Below are 13,152 nucleotides of genomic sequence, written 5' to 3' on the forward strand. Positions count from 1 at the left end.
AATGAACAAGTTGATGTGAAGTGAGGGTACTTATCTGAGTGAATCCCTTCCCACAGTCAGTGCAGGTGAACGGCCTCTCCCCAGTGTGATTGCGCTGATGAGTTTCCAGCTCAGATGAGGATCTGAATTCCCCCCCCACCACCACAGTCCCAGCATTTCCATGGTCTCGCCATGGTGTCAGTGTCCCCATGTCTCTCCATGTTGGACGATCAGTTGAATCCTTGTCCACACACAGAACACTTGCACAGTTTCTCCCCGTTGTGCATGGTGAGATGTTTTTTTTTCAGATGGTGTAACAGGTTAAAGCTCCTTCCACAGTCAGTTCACTGGAGCACTTTCACTTGGGTGTGTCTGTGTCTCGGTGCTTTTCCAGTCACACTGATGTTTGAAATCTTTTCCCACAGACAGAACAGACAAATACTTCTCCTTCCACAGTCAAAGATCAATGTTATTCAGGTCCCATGTCGGGAATTATAGACCAGTCAGCCTGACGTCGGTCTTAGGGAAAATTCTAGAGTCCATTATAAAAGATTTAATAGCTGAGCACTTGGAAAACAGTGGCAATGGGATAGAGTCCACATGGATTTACGAAAGGGAAATCATGCTTGACAAATCTACTGGAATTTTTCGAGGATGTAACTCGTAGTGTTGATGAGGGGGAGCCAGTGGATGTGGTTTATTTGTACTTTCAGATAGCTTTTGACAAAGTCCCACATAAGAGATTAGCGTGTAAAATTAGAGCACATAGGATTGGGGATGGTGTATTGAGATGGATAGAAAACTGATTGACAGACAGGAAACAAGAGTAGGAATAAACACGTCTTTTTCCGAATGGCAGGCAGTGACTCGTGGGGTACCACAGGGTTCTGTGCTGGGGTCCCAGCTTTCACAATATATATTAATGATTTAGGTGAGGGAACTAAATGTAATATCTCCAAATTTGCTGATGACACAAAGCTGGGTGGGAGGATGAGCTGTGAGGAGGATGCAGAGATGCTTCAGTGTGATTTGGACAAGCTGGGTGAGTGGGCAGATGCATGGCAGATGCAGTATAATGTGGATAAATGTGAAGTTATCCACTTTGGCAGCAAAAACAGTAAGGCAGATTATTCTCTGGATGGCTATAAATTGAGTGAGGGGAATGTGCAACGAGACCTGGGTGTCCTTGTACACCAGTCGCTGAAGGTAAGCATGCAGGTGCTGAAGGCGGTAAAGGAGGTAAATGGTATGTTGGCCTTCAATAGTGAGAGGATTTGGTGTGGGTGTCTTGCTGCAGTTATACAGGGCCTTGGTGAGACCACACCTGGAATATTGTGTGCTGTTTTGGTCTCCTTGTCCGAGGAAGGATGTTGTTACTATAGAGGGAGTGCAGTGAAGGTTTACCAGACTGATTCCTGGGATGGCGGGACTGACATATGAGGAGAGATTGAGTCGTTTAGGATTATATTCACTGGAGTTCAGAAGAATGAGGAGGGATCTCATGGAAACTTATAAAATTCTATCAGGACTAGACAGGGTAGATGCAGGAAGAAGTTGGTGGGGGAGTCCAGAATCAGGGGTCACAGCCTGAGGATACAGGATACATTTAGGACTGAGATTAGGAGAAATGTCTTCACCCAGAGAATGGTGAGCCTGTGGAATTCGGTACCACAGAACGTAGTTGAGGCCAAAACAGTGTATGTTTTCAAGAAGGAGTTCGATATAGCTCTTGGGGCGAAAGGGATCAAAGGATATGGGGAGAAAGCGGGAGCAGGCTATTGAGTTGGATGATCAGCCATGATCATAATTAATGGAGAAGCAGACTCGAAGGGCCGAATGACCTACTCCTGCTCCTATTTCTATGTTTCTATATGTCTATGTTTCCTAGTGAATCGAGTGATACTGTCAGATCTTGATGTGATATTTGGTTTTAGTTTCCTATCTGCAAATCATCTCCCTCTTGTACCCGGTAAAAGGAGTTTACAAAAATCTTCATCGTAAGTACAGGATAGAAATTCAAAACAGACAATTCGAGTTTCTTTGGAACATTCTTTCCCCAAACATGTGGTTCAATCAAACAGAAAGAAGTTCCAATCAGCAACAAGGTCCTAATAAAAGCAAAGGGAACATTCCTAACTAAACCAGAATGTTGTTTCCAGTGTCTATGAGACACTCTGTACCCTGAGATGCCCACTGGATGTGTGATGTATCAAGCGTACCGGTGGACACCACATGTTCCCTCACCAGGGACACCTGGACATGGACAGGACCACGGAAGAGAGATCAGCAGCCAGTGTGACCACCCCCATGTGTGTCACCCATACTGTATCTACAAATTCCTGTTTTAAACACGCCAATGAACAGTTACAGGAAAAGATTTGCTGTCTTACCACAGCCCCTCTCCCCACTCCTCCTACACTGGGCAACCAGAGATTAGGATTGTGGGGCTGAAGTGTCACCAAAGGCTGCGAATCAGCCCCATAGGGGCTGCAGCCTCTCACTCTGAACATATACATGGCCCACGGACTCCTCTAGGCCGCAAACATCACCTGCAGCCTGGGAGTGGGTAAAGCTGCTTAAAACCCTGTCACCCTAAATTGAAACTGTCCCGGGCACAAGGACCCTGTTGGGAAACGGGACCGTGAAGCCCCGCCCACTCACTGTTTCAGCAACAAGATGGCCGCGCATGCGCCCTGCTCCCTGCTGAAACAAGATGGCGGCCGTTACTCTGGGTCTGGGTCTCGGGGATAAAAATTAAAAAACTCAATAAAATTAGAGATGAAATAATAGAGAAACCTGAATGTAACGGAACATCCATTATCCACCGGAAAGATGGGGAGTGGGAATTGTCCATCTCAGTCTCGTCAATAGATACTTAATGAGGGGACATTATTCTCTGTGTCTTTCCCGGACCTGGAGATGGAAAAGGGGCAAATGAATGAACTTTAAACACCTCGTCCACTTGGCACAGAAACTGTCTGAAACTCAGAATAGAAACCACATGGAACAAAATACTGACAAATACTCAACTGTTGGCTACAAATAAATAAAAATATATATTGGGGGAGACGGTGCCACAGTGGGAATGTTACTGGACTAATAATCCAGAAAACCAGCTTGATGCTCTGGGGACAGGGGTTTAAATCCCACCACAGCAGCTGGCGGGATTTAGAATAATTATTAAATCTGGAATTGAAAGTGAGTCTCAATTAGGGCGACAATTCAGCCATTGTCGATTGTCATAAAAACCCACCTGGTTCACTAATGCGGGGAGGAAATCTGCCCTCCTTACCTGGTCTGACATGTGACTCCAGATCCACATTGAAATGTGGCTACTGTTAAATACCCTCTGAAATGGTGTGGCAAGCACTTGCTTCAAGGGCAACAAATGCTGTCCCTGCCCACATTCCATGAAAGAAAGTTTTTAACACCACCGCCACTGAATGGCTACAATTTCGGAAGGAAGTGAAGACAGAGGGTCCAGAAAAGATGCAAGAGAATGGTTCCCCTTCCAAGGATAACAAACTACTTCACCTCGCCTAATTGAAGTTCTGATCTCTCGTGAATCTTTCCTCCACACTCTCACATTCTTCCTAAAGCTCAGAATTGGACACAATACTGCAGTTGAGTCCAAACCAGTGTTTTATTCAGGTTTATTCTAACTTGGTTGATTTTGTACTTTATTCCCGTATTCATAAAGCCCAGGATTCCACATGCTTTATTCACTGCTTTCTCAGCCTGCCCCACCATCTTCAATGATTTGTGCACATAAAGCCCCAGATTACGCTGCTCCTGCACCTTTTTACACTTGTATCCTTTATTTTATATTGCCTCTCCTTGTTCTTCCTACCAAAATGAATCACTTCACACCTCTGAATGAAATTTTATCTGCCACCTGTCTGCCCTTTCCACCATCGTGTCTATGTCCTCTTGAGGTTTATCACCATCCTCCCGACTGTAAAGACAACTTGAAAATCTGGTGTCGTTTGCAAATTTTGAAATGCAGCCCTGCACACACAAGTCTAGATCATTAATATAGATCAAGAAATCAGTGGTCTGACCACCGACCCCTTGTGATCCCACTGTATACTTTTCCTCAATTTGAAAATGCAACCGTTCACCATGCATGTTGTTGCCTGTCACACAGCCAATGCTGCCTCTGCCCCATGGATTTTAAATCTGCTGACACGCCTGTTACTTGGCACTGTATCAAATGCCGTTTAGCAGTTCATGTGCACATCAACCGTGTTACCCTCATCAACATTCTCTGTTGCCTTATCAAAAACTCAAGAAATTTAGTTCAACACGATTGTCCTGAACAAATTGTACAAGTGACCTAATTTTAAACTGAATTGCCGCTTCTAAATGCTTTCCCACACAAGAGGTTAAACTGACTGGTCTGTCAATGCTGGGCTGACCCTTCCATTTAAGATTTAATATTAGTGCCAGGAAGTGTGGGGAAATCGTGAGGAGTTGTGAAATTGTAACATTTAAAGACGCTGATAACTGATAAATAGCTCAATAAATAATAAGTTTTCAAGACATAAAGTACAGATAAATTAATTTATGAATAACTGAATTGAATTATTAATAATGTCAGGTAGAGTGCTTGGAATGGAGAAACGAAAATTACTGCAATGCTTAAAACATGAAATGAAAAGATTAAAAACTGGAAACACTCAGCAGGTCTGGAAGAATCTATAGAGAAACAGAATTAACGTTTCAGGTCTGTGAGCCATTGAAAGGGGGGAGGTGGAAGAGGAACAGAAAGAAAGGTCTATGAAAGGCTGCAGGGCGAGAGAGATTAACTGACAAAAGGCTACATAATGCAAGGTCAAAGGGAGTGGTAAGGGGACTATTAAAAATACAAAAGCTGTTTCTAGATTAGGTGTGAATGGCACGATAACAACAGTCTGAATGCAATGTGAAGAAAATGAGAGAAATGAGAAAGGAAAACTAGGACTCAAAGAAATAAGGAACAAATGAGGGCAGAGATAATTACTTGGTTCAACAGGGATCCAGGGACAAAAGCAGAAGGTAGGATTCACTTTGAATGGAGCAGCGGGTTTAGAGACAAGTCAGATAATCATAGAATGGTTGCAGCAAAAGAAGGAGGCCGTTCAGCCAGTCGTGTCTGTATTAGGCCCCTGAAGGGACAATTTACCTAATGCCACGTCCCTGCCTTTGCGCCATAGCCCTGCAATTAAACAAGATTGAACAATTCTTAAACAAAACTTGTATGAAACAAGGTGTTTACGCGAAGGGACAACAAAGAAAAAAGAAAAGCAACTTGTTTACAGAGTGTATCGGGGCTGGGGAGCAGCATAATGTACCTGTGCAGGTCAGTGAGGATCCCCAAGGTCCATCAGCTGTCTGCATGCAGTGTTTAGTGGGCCCTGGGGGAGGGGAGGATGGAACCATTTGGGACACAGCACAGGGCAGGAGGTCACCCCTCCCCCACTATCCTGGTAACACGAAGGACTCACCTTGGACTGTCCCACACCTGGGCCGGGCGGGGTCAATGTGCAGGAAGCTGCAAGCTGGTAGGTTGAGCTGTGAACTGGGCGGAGTTGCGGGGTTTGAGTGACAGGTCTGGGGCTATATCAGAGCAGGCACAGTCACTGCTCCCCCTTTCCTCGTGGAAGTTTCACTGGAGTCGTGTTGGTGAGTGTTTCTAAACTCTGTCTGACTATCCCGGGAATGGAGGTGGTTTGGAGGTTGTTGTGAGTGTTGGATTATATTGTTTCTCCTCATTCTTCCCGCTTCTCCCACTCCCAGTTCCAGGCTGCAGGTCCCGGTGATTCTGGATGCGGGACAGTTGTTAGTCCCGGCCCTGGTGCGGGTGCGCAAGCGCAGATGCGCGGCTTATTGTTCTGTAATAATGGCGGGTGATCATCCTCCTGTATTTTGCTGCAGTTCTTCACCTCCTTGACTCTCCCGGCGCCATAGTTGCCACCTGCCGATTGCGGCAACCGACCTTCCAACAGGAAATTAACAACTTTTAGATAGAGCGGTTTCTGGGGCGCATTGCATTGTGGGAATATTTCCCGCCATTAGTCGGCGGCCATCGCCGAGAGTAATCGTGCAGCCAGAAGGGAGGTCAGCGACCTGAGCCCCGACTTCTGTTTCTTAATCTGTTCATGCTGCCTGACCTGCTGGATATTTAAAATATTTTATCTCTTAACTTCAGTTCCAGTCTTGCAGAGCTTTGCTTTCATTTTATTGTTTCATGCAGCCGAGTCTGGAAACACAGGCAGACCAATTAGGAGCCGGTTTGAATTAGGGTGGGTGTTGAATGGGGGTCTTTTTTGTTGCGTCAGTTTTGAGCTGGAGTGGAATTGGAGGAGAAGCTGCTGTGGTTAACCCCGAGGACTTTGCAACCCAGTCAGGCCCAGCAATTTCCAGTGTGAGGCTGTTAAAGGAGGTAGATCCCGGGGAGAACAGAGTGACAAACGTCCATTCAATTTAAAAGTGTTGCTTTAGTAACAAGTATTTCTACAGTGCCTTTTTTTCCGAGATTTTTTGTTAACTCCATTCTTGGTATTTGGTGTCACTAACAAAAGCAGCAGATATTGTCAATCCCCAGTTGTCTGTTGGTCAGGCGTTGGTGGGCCTTCTTCCTGAACCGCTGCAGTCACTGTGGTGAAAGTGTTCCAACAATGCTGTTTGGTAAGGAGTTACAGGATTTTCACTAAGCGATGATAAATGTCCAAATCAACAACAACAAGTTGCATTTACGTAGCACACTGATTAAAATAGAATGTTCCAAAGTATTTCACAGGTATATTATACAGGAATATTTAACATTGAAGTACATGATGAGATATTGAGGCACATGATCAACAGCTTGGTCAAAGAGGTAAGTTTTAAGGAGAGTCTTAAAGGATGAGAAAGAGAGGCCTAAATAGGGAATTCTCGAGCTTATAGCCTGAGTAGCTGAAGACACGGTCACCAACAGTGAGTCAATTAAAATCAGGGATGCTCAATCGGTCTGAATGAAATGAGTCCAGATATCTGGGAGGGATGTAGATTGGACGATATGATCGAGATAGTGAGGGGCGTAGTCACTGAAGGATTTCAAAATGAGGATGAGAAGTTGAACATTGAGGTGCTGCTTAATGAGGAGCCTATGTAGCTCAATGAGAACAGGGGCGTTGGATGAACGAGACAAAGTGCGAGTAAAGACATGGGAAGTGGAGTTGTAAATGACTCCATTGTTTATGTGGCAGGCTAGGAACATTCCAGTTTAGAGGTAGCAAAGGAATGGATGCGTTTCAGCAGCAGCTGAGCTGAGGCAGGAATGAAATTCGGCAAAATGACTGTTGTGGAAATGGACGGCCTTAGTGGTATGTAGTCAGAAGCTCAGCTTGGGGTGAAATATGACACCAAGATTGTGAACAGTCTGGTTTTCGGCCTCAGAGTTGTCAGAAAGGCATTGAAGGTTGGGGAGTGGAGTTTGTAGCAGGGAATGAAAACAATGGCTTCAGTCTTCCCAAAATTTAAATGGAGGAAGTTTCTGTCCATCCAGAAATGGATGTCAGACAAGTCAGGGCAGAGTGTGACTTGGAGGTGATGGTGTTCACATTCACCTGCTACCCTGGTCCTTATGGAGGTTGGAGGATAAGGGATTGGGAAATTCTGTCAATGTTCTGGTAGAGTTGTGTAGGCCCAGACTGGCAGGCAGGTTCACTTCCCTGAAGGACATTAGTGAACCAGTTGGGTTTTTATGATAATCCAGCAGATTTCATGGTCACTTTTTCCTAATGCCAGTCCCACACGTTGAGCTCAATTTCACACCCAGCCTTTGTGTTTTTGTGAGTTCTCCCTCACTCACCTTTGTTTGTTTTGTACTATTTTCAGAGGGTTTGCAGTCCAGAATCACAAACCCGACATCACATCAGGATCTGACGGTGTCGTTCAATTTATCGTAACCCAAATACCATCGGATTTTGAATATGGGGGTTAAGAGCCCTGTTCACAGTGGGGAGAAAGCGCATGCATGTTCTGTGCGTGGGCGAGGCTTCAGCCGATCATCTGACCTGTTGAAACACAGTCAAAATGGAGAGAATTCATTGAAATGTGGGGACTATGGGAAGGGATTCAATCACCCATCCCAGCTGGAAATCCATCAGTGTACAAGCACTGGAGAGAGGCCATTCACAAGTTCAGTGTGTGGAAAGGGATTTTCTGATTCATCCAACCGACTGAAAAACCAGCAAGTTCATGCTAGGGAGAGGCCATTCACCTGCTCCGAGTGTGGGAAGGGATTCACTCAGTCATTCCACCTGCTGAGACACCAGCAAGTTCACACTAGGGAGAGACTGTTTACCTGTTCTGTGTGTAAAAAGGGATTTGCTGATTCATCCTCCCTAATGAAACATAAGCGAGTTCACACTGGGGAAAGACCGTTTACCTGCACTGTGTGTAAAAAGGGATTTGCTGATTCATCCTCCCTAATGAAACATAAGCGAGTTCACACTGGGGAGAGACCATTTACCTGCACTGTGTGTAAAAAGGGATTTGCTGATTCATCCAACCGACTGAAACACCAGCGAGTTCACACTGGGGAGAGACCATTTACCTGTTCTGATTGTGGGAAGGGATTCACTCAGTCATTCCATCTGCTAAAACACCAACGAGTTCATACTGGGGAGAGACCATTTACCTGTTCTGATTGTGGGAAGGGATTCACTGATTCATGCACCCTGCTGAGACACCAGAGAGTTCATACTAGGGAAAGACTATTTACCTGTTCTGATTGTGGGAAAGGATTCACTGATTCATCCAACCTGCTGAGACACCCGAGAGTTCATACTGGAGAGAGACCGTTTACCTGCTCCACATGTGGAAAGGGATTTGCTGATCCATCCAACCTCCTGGAACACCAGCGAGTTCACACTGGGGAAAGAACATTCACCTGCTCCAAGTGTGGGAAGGGATTCACTCGGTCATTCCATCTTTCATTTCATCAGCGAGTTCACACTGGGGAGAGACCGTTCACCTGCTCCAAGTGTGGGAAGGGATTCACTCGGTCATTCCATCTACTGAGACACCAGAGAGTTCACACTGGGGAGAGGCCATTTACCTGCTCAGAGTGTGGGAAGGAATTCACTCAGTCATTCCATCTACTGACACACCAGAGAATTCACACTGGGGAGAGGCCATTTACCTGCTCAGAGTGTGGGAAGGGATTCACTCGGTCATTCCATCTACTGAGACACCAGAGAGTTCACACTGGGGAGAGGCCATTTACCTGCTCAGAGTGTGGGAAGGGATTCACTCGGTCATTCCATCTACTGAGACACCAGAGAGTTCACAAGTAACTGCTGTGGTTGGATTTAGTTCCCAATGATATTCTTGTCTGAAGCATATTCATAAGAGTGTGTTTCTGCTGAGGTTAATAAACTCCAGCCCAGTTACAGATTCTGTATAAAATTGGAATAAATCAGCTTTGCGATAATCAGTGTGTTGAGTCGTTTTGATATCTCTAGCACAAGTTAGTTCCTTTTGAAGGGCTCTCCCTCTGCCCTGTCTCCTCCATCCTCAGCCCCAACGACAATTGTGAGGAGCTCATGGAGCTTCTTTGTCACTAAGATTGAGACAATCCGATCAGCTGCCTCTGCTGCTTCCCTCCCTTCCACTAACCCACCGGGACAAACTGTCTCTAAATTTCCCCCAGTGTCTGAGCCCTGAACACATCTTTTTCCAGTTTCTCTCCCATCTCTTCTCATGCCCTCTGTCTGCACCACCTGCTCCATCGACCCTATTCCCACTAAACTATTGACCATCCAACTTCCCCATGTTTACCGTCATTGTCAATGGTTCTCTCTTTTCAGATACTGTTCTGCTCTCCTTTAAACCTTCCATCATTATATATCCTTAAATAAAAACAAGCCCTTCACTCTTCCATCTTTGCATGCTGCTGCCCCATCTCCAGCCTCTCTTTCCTTTCAAAAATCCTTAAACATTTTGTAATCTCCCAAAACTGTGTCCATTTTTCCGAGAATTCCCTATTTGAATCCCTCCAATCAGGTTTCTGCCCTGCCTCAGTTCGAAAACAGTTCTTATCAAAGCCACAAGTGAGATCCTATGTGGCTGCGACACAGGTAAACTTTCTCTTCTGGTCCTTCCCGACGTGTCTCACCTTCTTGGAGAGGAGACAGCCAGACCTGTGAGGAGCACCTCCGAACGGGCAGCGGGCTAAGTTTGAAAATAAACTCAAGGGCGACATCACAGGAAAACTTGGTTGGTGAGAAGTTGCTGTTAGGGAGTGTGTTTAAATAGCTTAAAACTAGAAAAAAAAAGCATAACATATATAAAGAGGTAGCTGCCTGGATTTCAGTAAGGAACACCAACAATAGGGAAGTAACGTTAAATCAAGTCAAAGTGAAATAGAGTCATAAAGTAAACCAAAGTAAGGTAAAGTTAGGAGAAGTATCGCAAAATGAAGTTACTGTTAATTTATTCTACTCATCCTCCTTTAAGTGTAAAATGAGAAGGAAGTAAAATGGGTAACAGGAAGTAGTAGTGAGGCTACAAGGCAGGAGAAACAAAGCAGAGCATTGAGTCTGCTTCGAATGCAGAATTATGTTAAAAAGACAAAATTAATGGAGCTCTCCCTGAATGCGCACAGCATTCGCAATCGATGATCAAAAGGCACAAATAGTAAGATATTATTGGGGTATGATATTATTTCCATTATGGAAACATGGCTGCATGGTGACAAAAAACTGCAAACTGAATATTCATGGATACTGGAAGTTTAGTAAAGACAGACAAAAAGGTGGAGTTGTGCTGATAATAAGGGATGAGATCAGTACATTAGTAAAGGGGATTTCAGTTTGGAAGATCAATGTGTGGAATCTGTTTGGGTGGAGCTAAGAATTAGCAAAAGGCAGCAGACATTGGTTGGAGTTGTTCATAGCCGACCAGATAGTAATGGTAATAGTAATGTATTAATCAGGAGATGATAGAAGCATGTAGCATAGGCTATACATTGATCATGGATGACTTCAATCTACATGTACACTGGGTAAACCAATTGCGCACTGATGCTGTGGAAGATGAATTTCTGGAGTATGTTGGAAACAGTTTTCTAGAGCAGTATGTTGAGGAGCCGACTCGAGGACAGGCTATTTTAGATCTAGCATTATGTAATAAAAAAGGACAAATTAATAATCTTGTTGTAAAAGAACCTTGAGGGGCGAGTGAACACAATATTATAGTATTTTATATTATGTTTGAAAATGAGGTAGTTCACTCTGAAGCAAGGGTGTTAAAGTTGAATAAAGGAAATTATGAAGGCGTGTGGGAGAAATTGGCTGAGATAGAATGTGAAAATACATTAAACTGTACAGAGGCAATGGATAGTCTTCAAAGAATTATTACATAGCTTACAGCACATACACCTTCCTTCAAGGTGCAGAACCCCCAAAACGTCAGTGAACCGTGGCTGACAAAGGAAGTTAAGGATGGTATAAGATTTAAAGATAAGGCTTATAAAGTTGCCAGAAGTAGTAGTAAACCTGAAGACTGGGAGGCCTTTAGAACACAACAAAAGAAGACCAGGAAACTGGTAAAGAAAGGGAGAATAGCATATGAATGCAATCTAGAGAAAAGATAAAAACAGACTCTAAAAGCTGCTTTAGGCAAATGAGGGTCCATTGCATGCAGAGTCGGGGAATAGAGAAATGGGAGAGAAGCTAAATGATAATTCTGAGTCTGCCTTCACCGGGGAAGATAGAAGAAATCGCCCAGGTTTAGAGATCCAAGGGAGTAGGGAGAATAAGGAGTTGAAGGAAATTAATATCAGTAAGAATGGGATTGAAAGTTGATAAGTCACTGGGATCTGACATATTAATTAGCAAAATAAACCTACATTGGATAGGAAGCAATACACTGACATGGATTAAGGATTGGTGAACAGGCAGAAAACAGAGAGTAGGAATAAACGGGTAATTCTCGTGTTGGTAAGCTGTTATTAGTGGGGTACCACAAGGATCAGTACTTGGGTCCCAGTTGATCACAATATATATTAACGATATGGATGTGGGGACCAAATGTAATCCTTCCAAGTTCGCAAATGATACAAAGCTAGGTGGGAATGTGTTGTGAGGTAGATGTAAAGCAGCTATGGGAGGATTTGACTTAGTGAGTGGGCAAGAACATGGCAGATGGAATATATTGTGGAAAAATGGCAGAAGAAACTGACGTTCAGAGTATTTCCTAAATGATAAGAGATGAGAAAGTGTAGATGTACAAAGGGACCTGAGTGTCCTTGTCCATAAGTCACTGAAGGCTAACATGCAGATGCAGCAAGCTATTCGGAAGGCTCGTGGAATGTGAGCTTTTGCCACAAGAGGATTTGAGTGCAGGAGTAGTAAAGTCTTGCTTTAATTGTTTAGAATCTTGTTTAGACCGCACCTGGAGTGGTGTGTGCAGTTTTGGTCACCTTGCCTCAGAAGGATATTATTGCCATAGAGAGAGTGCAATGTAAGTTCACAGGCTTGTTCCGGGGATGGTGGGACTGTCTTATGAAGAGAGATTGGGCAAATTCACCCCCCTTAATCAGTACATATTTCACCACATCTCTACCTCCTTTTAGATCTGAAGAAGTGTTTTACGGAATCGAAACATTATCTCCATCTCTGTCTCCGCAGATGCTTTCAGACTTACTGTGTTTTTCCGGCGTTTTTTGTTTTCGTTCCCCTGTTCCTATGTCTGCGGTGGATCCCCCTCTCCCAGGCCTGGGCTTCCATGTGATGTTCTGAATGATGACAGGATTAACCTTCTCCCTAACCTGTCCTAACCCTTCTGCCCGTTCATTTATTGAAACCAGGGATTCTACTTGTTCTAATGGTGATTTTCCCTGCCTGGCTAGTCATTCCTTGAAATGAGCCCTTGAATTATTTGTACGTTGTTTTATCATGTTCCCACGTTTCAGTAACAAATGTTGAAATGTCTGCTCCACATCCACAGGGTTTCATCTGTTTAAAGTCACAAACAGAAAGGTCCAGTTTTCTCCTGGAATTTGAGACAAATCAGCTTTCAGAATGATGCAGAGTTTCAGCCAATGAGGGAGAACCGAGATCAGCCCCGCCCCTCATTCAGTCTGATTGGCTGGAGGAGCAGCTGCTCCCATTCGGTCATCCAGCCCCACCCACTCCACCTTCG

At 44.4% G+C, this 13,152-nt stretch overlaps 1 protein-coding gene across 1 annotated transcript in view; it reads left to right on the plus strand.

The window, feature by feature from the left end:
- The first annotated feature begins 8,351 nt into the window (after positions 1-8,351).
- Positions 8,352-13,152, plus strand: part of LOC144698068 (uncharacterized) — a 107,983-nt gene continuing 103,182 nt past the window's right edge. The window contains 1 exon segment of the mRNA XM_078569994.1: positions 8,352-9,262. Within this exon segment, the coding sequence (XP_078426120.1) occupies positions 8,352-9,262 (911 nt within the window).

This window comes from Cetorhinus maximus, chromosome 23 (genome assembly GCF_964194155.1).
Source record: "Cetorhinus maximus chromosome 23, sCetMax3.hap1.1, whole genome shotgun sequence".
NCBI classification, from domain to species: Eukaryota; Metazoa; Chordata; class Chondrichthyes; order Lamniformes; family Cetorhinidae; genus Cetorhinus; species Cetorhinus maximus.